The sequence below is a fragment of the Orycteropus afer genome, unplaced genomic scaffold (assembly GCF_000298275.1).
Source record: "Orycteropus afer afer isolate SDZICR_OR568_19922 unplaced genomic scaffold, OryAfe1.0 scaffold00092, whole genome shotgun sequence".
In the NCBI taxonomy this organism is placed as follows: Eukaryota; Metazoa; Chordata; class Mammalia; order Tubulidentata; family Orycteropodidae; genus Orycteropus; species Orycteropus afer.
The window spans coordinates 9,347,262-9,355,301 of record NW_006921679.1 but is presented as its reverse complement, the minus strand read 5'-3'; the positions used below and the strand labels follow the sequence as shown (position 1 = coordinate 9,355,301).

Here is an 8,040-nt window from a genome sequence, read left to right as displayed (position 1 = left end):
TATTGCAAATACCAGCAGGGTCACCCATGGTGAACAGGTTTCAATGGAGCTTCCAGAGTAAGACAGACTATGAAGAAAGGCCTAGTGATCCACTTTGAAAAATTAGCCAACGTAAACCCTGTGGATCACAAGAGAACACTGACACAGAAGGTGAGCTCCATAGGTCGGAAGGCTCCCAGAATACACAGTGGTCACAACAAAGGACATGGGCTTACAAGATCACGAAGATGATGCAGGATTGGGCAGCATTTCATACACAAGGTTGCCGTGAGTCAGGATCAACCCAATGGCAGGTGACAACAGCCATACGTCATCTAGAACAGGTGAAAGGACAATCCCAGGTACATGAAATCTCTTGCCTAAGATCACACAGTCAATAAATGGCTAAGACAGAATTCAGTCTCCCACTCAAGGTCTCTGTGAACTGCCACATGGCCCTACAAACTGAGTAATGGCTGTGTCCTGCACACGAGTTGCCGCCTGCCTCTGAGGACCCCTTTCCAACTGCCTGAACCCTACTCTCATCCTTTCTGTTACTCAACTCCTTTCTGTCCCAAAGCCCTGTTTTCAATCCACTCTCCAACCTGACGTCCTTTTTGATCTCTGCAGCCAGATGGCCCCCAGGGTTGGAATGTTATTAGTTTTACTCACTCCCTGCCCCGAACGCCATCAGCCTGGAGATGACCCTGCCCCATATCACATCTAGCATATTAAAATGCACTCTTATACCAGGTTATATGCACGTTTTTCCTGTAAAACATCTAAATAGTTTCAGAATTTGCTTTGAAATCCTCATTCTGTGTAGAAGCGACCGATCTCGTAGCTATCATCATGTGGACTTCAGAATTCTTGAGATATTGGTCTGTACATTGGTTTCAGATATGCTAATGCTGCTAGTGCTTAGTAGTAAGCTGAACACTTATTAAGACTGGTATGTCCTTTGTCGAGTTTTAAATACTTATTAGTCTCAATTGGCAAGGGTTACCCTAGTATTTTGGAGCCTAAGAATGTGTGTTTGTTTTCAGGTCTCAAGGAATTTAGCAAGTTATTGAATATCTAGATGGTGCCAAAATGTCTATCATATGAAACAGCCTGGCTCCCAACATTAACCATGTACTTCCTTGAGTAACAGTCACATGAAGGTTTGCTTCAAGCCCAGTTCCTGCCCCCAGGTAGCCATGATTTTAAGCCAATTGATAGCAGTGAATTTTGTCTTCATTGGCTGACCATTTTCTATAGTAACTAGCATGGCTGCCTACAATGAATGTTGATGAAGCCCCTTATGAAAAGTCAAGACACAAAGATACATACACCACCGCATCAAGTATAGACTCTACAAACCAGTTCCAAAAGCGTCTATGGTCATTTGACACAATGTTCCTAATGCCTCTGAAAATGTCTGAATTCTCTTGATTAAGAAAAAACAAATAAAAGGCTTTGCCTGAGATAAACAAAATGAAAGACAGTACAATGAAAGAGAATACAAAGCAAAACAAAGTGAGAATGTCTACAAGTACTCACTGTTTCATTAGTAGTTAGCTATAGATTTCTCTGAAGCCCTGAGATGAGTTACACTCATGATTTACCCAACATTTCCTGTTTCTAAAGCAACCATGGCTCTTTATTACATGGCAAAATTGGGGCCCAGGTAAATTTCCTTTGGTAGTACACAAATTTAATCAAATGGTGTCTAACAACAATGTTTTAACATGCATGATTACAGAACAGCTAATCACACCTGTTAACTGTTAAGGCTGGTGAGGGTTAGGCTGACACGGTGGGAGGAATAAGGGGGGAGGTGCCCTCTCGTTTATTCCCCTGAACTAGCCAGTAGTTCACACAATGTTTTCTTAACTCCATTAGAAAAAAAAAAATTCATTAAAAACAAAACATAACAAAAATCAGGTATACACCAAGTAGACCATGCCAAGATTTACATGAATAACTCCTTCACATCTCAAAGCCCTGTTTTCAATCCAATCTTTGACCTGAAGCCCTTTATGATCTCTCTAGCCAGATGGCCTCTAGGGTCACAATGCTAGCTGGTCTACTAACCCCCTGGCCAGCCCTCTTTAAGAACTTCATTAGCCAGAAGACCCTAATGCTTCTCAAAATGTTTGCATTCTCTTGGTTAAGGGGGGGGGAGGCTTTGCCTGAGATAAACAAAATAAAGGACAGTGCAAGGGAAGAGCATATAAAACAACACACCAAGTGGGAATCTCTAGAAATACTCACTGTTTCATTAGCAGTTATCTACAGATCTCCTCTGAAGCCCTGAGAGGAGGCTATGCCATTATTCAGAGTGCAGACCATCCTGGTAGATATGGGCATACCTCTATTTATTGCACTTTGCTTTGTTGAGTTTTGTAGATATTGCACTTTTTACAAATTGCAAGTTTGTGCCAATCCTACATCAAGCCACTCTATCAGCACCATTTTTTCCAATAGCACGTGCTTACTTTGTGTCTCTGTAGCCCATTTTGGTCATTTAACGATACCTCAAACTTTTTCATCATGCTATTGCATGCTTCATAGACAACAGTGTTTGTTGTTGTTGTTATGTGTCATCAAGTCGGACCTGACTAATAGCGACCACTCCTTGGATTTCTGAGGCAGTATTAGTACAGAAGTAGATTGCCCAATCTTTCTTCCGAGGAGTGGCTGGTGCGTTTGAACTGCCAGCCTTCTGGTTAGCAGTCTAGTGCCTTAGGCACTATGCTACCAGAGCTCCCTAGACAACAGTATCAGGTAAAAGTAACTTTTATATGCACTGGGAAACCAAGAAAATCAGTGACTTGCTTTATTGCAATATTCACTTTATCGTGGTGTTCTGGAACCAAACCCCCAATATCTGCAAGGTATGTCTGCACTCATCCTTTAGTATAATAAACTTGAAATCCTGGAAAAATGTGGAACAAAATTCCAAACCACAAAAATGACCAGAATTAGTGGTTGGATAGAGACTGATGCAACCCCTGAGACTATGGCCCTGGGTTACTCTTTGGGCCTAGAAATGGACTCATTTCCATGGATTGGCTCTCAGCCCAACAGTAGAAAGACCTACATGCAGAACACCTAGCCCAGGTCAATGCACCCACCTACTCTAGGGAGATGCATCCTTTAGATCAATCAGCCATGGGACACCAGAGGGGCAGCATTCACACAGAGGGAAAGCTGGAGAGACAGGATGCATGGATATGTAGGGCACAGGGAGGGGTGGTCACAGGCAGTGAGGGGAAGACAGCTGTTTTTGTGGTTGGGGATGGTAAACAGGGCCGTGAAATCAAACGTGCATGAACTGATGAACGTAAAACAAATCTGCTTTGTAAAACCCAAAGCACAATAAAAATAAAATAAACTTGAAATCCTCCCTTCACCATAAGTTAATATTGCTATTATTTCTACTTTTTGCCTGTGGGTTGTTTTGCAGATGTTCATCACCAACATAAACTCCAGTCTTCCCTGGGGGCTGGCCCAGTGACACCCCCCCCCCAATCACAGTTCACACTGCCCCAAGAATGCAATAGAAATCTCAGCGTTACCACCTTCTCAGAGAATCACCCAAATCCTTAACAATGAGCGTTCCAAGTTCTATTGTGAACTGCGAGGAGAAGGAGAGGCATGGGGACACAGTCAGGAGGGAGTAGGGGGACCTGTGTCCTTCGAGGCCGGAGGGGCTGCCCCACCTCTTTCCATTGCTGTCCCGGAGCATGGCTTTCCCCATCACTCTGGACTTGGTCTCCAGCTCCTGCACCTCCTCCAGCAAGGTTTTCTTGCAGGTATGCTTGGCCCTGGATCACAAGGAAGAGACAAAAAGAACAGAACATATAAACTTCACACAGCTGTGAAGACTGGTAGTTGTGCTCGCTCCAGGAAGTTGGAGGTAGTGCTGGAGATACACCTCTTCTTGACCACAGGAAGAGTGGCCTGCATACCTTTTGTCCTCTCAGACCACAATCGGACACCCACTTTCTGAGGGTGAGACCTGTGATATGATGGGGCACCCACAGCCCACATCTGGCACAGGGTTTAATTTCAGAAGGCCCAGGAAGCCTCCCAGACCCCACAAATATTCAAAGTCATCCACCCCAAAAGAATACTGCTTATCTCTGAAAACAACCAAACCAACCCCTATAGATGTGACTCAGAGGCTGAGGAGGTGGGGAAGGCCTCAAGTTACTAGAGGGGCAGACATGGCAGACCCCAGGTATTCAGACCAAAGATATTCATGGGTCTGTCTCTAAAGTAGTTCACTGTGGCATATGGAAACCCAGAAGGTGCTTTGAACCCTGACTCCAAAGGACATTTCCTGACCCCTACCGTGAGGAGCGCTGATGACGCAGTGGTTAAGTGCTTAACTGCTAACCAAAAGGTTGGTGGTTCAAAACCACCAGCCACTCCACAGGAGGAAGATGAGGCAGTCGGCATCAGTAAAGATGACAGAAACCCTATGGAACAGTTCTACTTGGTCCTATAGGGTTGGAATTGATTTAACGGCAGTGGGTTTGGTTTGGTTTTGGTTACTGTGATCAAAGAACCCTGGTGGTGGCTATGGGTAAGGGCTCAGCTGCTAACCAAAAGGTCGACGGTTCAAACCGACCAGCCGCTCTGTGGAAGAAAAGATGAGTCAGTCTGCTTCTGTAAAGATTGGCAGCCTTAGAAACATTATGGGGACAGTTCTACTCTATCCTCTAGGGTTGACAGGAGTTGGGTTGATTCACCAGCAATCTTTATATATTTATTAATTTACTGTGATCAGAGAGCCCGGTGGTTAACAGTCTCTTGCCACCCATTCCAGTGTGAAGAGAGCCACCTGCCATGGCAGGAATGGGTTTACAGAGCATGGCATTGAGAGCAACTTTAAGAGCAGGCTCTTAATGTAATACCCTTGACCTCAAATGTGGAGTCAACATTGATATTCATTTTTCTCTTGCAACAGCTTTGAACTAGGGTCTACATATATGGCTCTCCGCAGCACAAAACAGCTTGGGAAGTACAAATGCCATCTGGCCTTTCCACCAAAGTTTAAGCTAATGCTGGTTGTAGCCTCTCCTTGACCATAGAAAGAGTGACCTGCACCTGTCTTATGATTAAGCTGAGACGAACATCTTACAATTTTCAAGTAATTGGGTGATCTTGGGATCGTCATAAAATTCAGACCAAAGAGAGCTACTGGTATGAAATGTTATAAATGAAGAAAATGCAGTTAACAAGTCACAGGTTAGATACGGTAAGAGAAAAAACTGTATAAAGAAAAGAGCTCACGAGATAGAGACATGTGGGAGGTTTCATTAGTGCAAAGAGCTCTGCATTGGTTTCATGTCAATGTAAACACATGCCAGACTTCTGCTAAGGACCAGACTCAAAGCTACAGCAAGAAGAGAAGCTGATCTACAAGAAAGTAACAACAGCGTGATGGGAATATTCTGGAATGTGCACTGTTTTAGCTGAGTCATGTCTTCTGGCCCACCTTCCACCTTAAAGGCAGAGAGTCTGTTAAGTGAATGTAGTCATCCCCTAATATCCAGGTTGATCTAGAATGGAAAGTCACTACTGAGCCCCTGGGTATGTGCCGGCCTTCAGTGCTGTCACTGGGGTCGATGTCACCACCTCCCCGCCCCCCATGGACCTCCTCCCGCAGAAGATCCTACAAAATCCTTAGTAAGGTTATTGTCTAGCATAGTGCCTAAAACACTTGACTGCTAACCAGAAGGCTGATGTTTCAAACCCACCAGCCACTCCTTGGAAGGAAGGTTGGGCAATCTACTTCTGTAGTGATACTTCCTGGGAAACCCAAGAAGCGTTCGTTATGAGTCGGGGCTGACTTGACAGCACATAACAACAACAACAACAAACCAAACAAACTCACTGCCATGGAGTCGGATCCGACTCATAGCAACCCCTCCTTGGGTTTCTGAGGCAGTATCACTACAGAAGTAGATTGCACCATCTTCCTTCCGAGGAGTGGTTGATGGGTTTGAACCACCACCTTTCCAGTTAGCAGTCAAATGGCTACTTCTGAGACATAACTAAACACTTCAAGGGACTGGTTTCTGAATTTAAAGGAGTAGGACCACAGTTGTGTAGGATATCTCAGTCAATTGAAGTAATACAGTTCATAATGTTATATGCTACATCCTAGTTTGGTGAGTAATGTCTGGGGTCCCAAAAGCTTGCAAGTGGCCATCTAAGATACAATTACTTGACCAGAGGAAAAGAAAAAGAAGGAAACCAAAGACTCAACAAAGAAAGTAGCTACAGGAACCATGTCTTAAATTCTCAATGTAGATAAAAATGGAAATACAATGGATTGTTAATGATATTCGTTTCAGTAGAAATTTTTTTTCTAAGGGCCATTTGTATATATTAATTGCTTGTTACCTTTCATTTCCGTTTAACTCCCTTTCTGAGGTTTTTAATAAGGAAATGAAGTCATTCTGGAATTGCCAAATGTATTGTGTGATGACAGGTAAAATACAGGAGATACAGTTAGATAAAAACAAACAGGTTCCTATGTGTCCAGTGGCCTTGAGCGTTCTATTATTTTTATAAAGCAATCCTGATGCTGAATTTTTCCTATACGGGAATAAGTCCATGGCAACTTACCTAAGAATGTTGTCATAGGTAAACATTTTGGAAGAGTGTAAGCTAAAGGATATTAAAATAGCTCTGGGTAATTTAAACTTCATGCTTCTAATAAAAACACTCATTAGCCAGGTATCACATATAATCAATCACTTATTTTAATAAAAGATATGTTAGTTTGGTCCCTCATGAAAATTCTGGTTAACAGGATAATACACTCACTGCTATCGAGTCGATTTCAACTCGTAGCAACCCCTATTGGGTTTCCAAGGCTGTAAATCTTTATGGAAGTAGATTGTCCCATCTTCCTCCCATAGAGAAGCTGGTGGGTTTGAACTGCTGACCTTCTGGTTAGCAGCCAAACGCCTTACTCACTATGCCAGCAGACAATAACAGGTTAGGTATTTTATGGAGTTCTAAATCAGAGATCTAATCATGGATCTTCACCTAGAAAGTTGATAGACTTCATAGAAAAAATGAGTGGATAATGTCATGCTCTTACTCTGTTTTTACTTGGAACAGTCTAGGTCGTGAAATGGAGGAGAAAGGCTGGGCTCTGAAAGGGGAGAAATGCAGGGGGCAAAACAGTGTTGACAAGTTCCTAGGAATATATTTGGAAAGGCTGGCCTGTTTTGTGCTGGGTCTAACCACTTTTCAAAGAGGAGTATAACCACCAACCTTTAAAAATATACCCCAAAGTCCTTAAGACTGGGCCAATGCAAGAGTCAGGAAATGAGTGGTAAGGGCTATGCAACGTGATGAACGTAATGCGAGATTCAAGCAACTCTACAGGCTGATTCACCATATAACGTGTTCTTCAGATGCACCTTAATTCATAGTCACTGACTTAAAAATGTTTCTCAGAAGTTCAAGGTATCTTAATAATGCTAGTGTATCATGCCCCAGGGAGCGCACATACAAACACTTAAACCAAATGATGGCTGGTTATGGTGAGTTATGAACAAGCAGGATGCGTATTTACTCAGGATGTGTGTACAACCAGAATATTCTGAATGCCAGGATTCAGAAAGGAAAATCACAGGTAAGCCGTGTGGCCTTGTCAGAAGCAAGCAACTAATGGCACACTTTCTCTTCTCACAAAAAGCACCCCAAATTTACTTGACACCAAACCAAGTATTTCAAGCTCAGAGTATGTTTGGTTCTCTAGTGCTGCTCTAACAGAAACACCATGGGTGGATAGCTTTATCAAACAGAAGTTTATTCTCTTACAGTTTTGGAGGCTAGAAGTCCAAGTTCAAAGTGCCAGCTTTTGGGGCTGGGTGAAGGCACCCTGACCATGGGCTTCAGCTCTGCCTCCTGCTCCCAGCCCACAGAAACTGGAGACTTCTCTTAACTCAGGCAACTGCTGGCTGCTAAGGCTGACAAATCCAAGGTCAACAAGTAAAATGGCATGATCCCAAGATTATTAAGCAACATGGCAGACTTCTAGTTAAA

The 8,040-nt window shown here is 43.3% G+C and overlaps 1 protein-coding gene across 1 annotated transcript in view; it reads right to left on the bottom strand.

The window, feature by feature from the left end:
- LOC103198374 (phospholipid-transporting ATPase IB) overlaps positions 1-8,040 on the bottom strand; it is an 826,205-nt gene that overhangs the window by 60,580 nt on the left and 757,585 nt on the right. Inside the window, exon 30 of the mRNA XM_042781171.1 lies at positions 3,687-3,791. Coding sequence (XP_042637105.1) covers positions 3,687-3,791 — 105 coding nt within the window. The remainder of the gene's footprint in view (positions 1-3,686; positions 3,792-8,040) is intronic.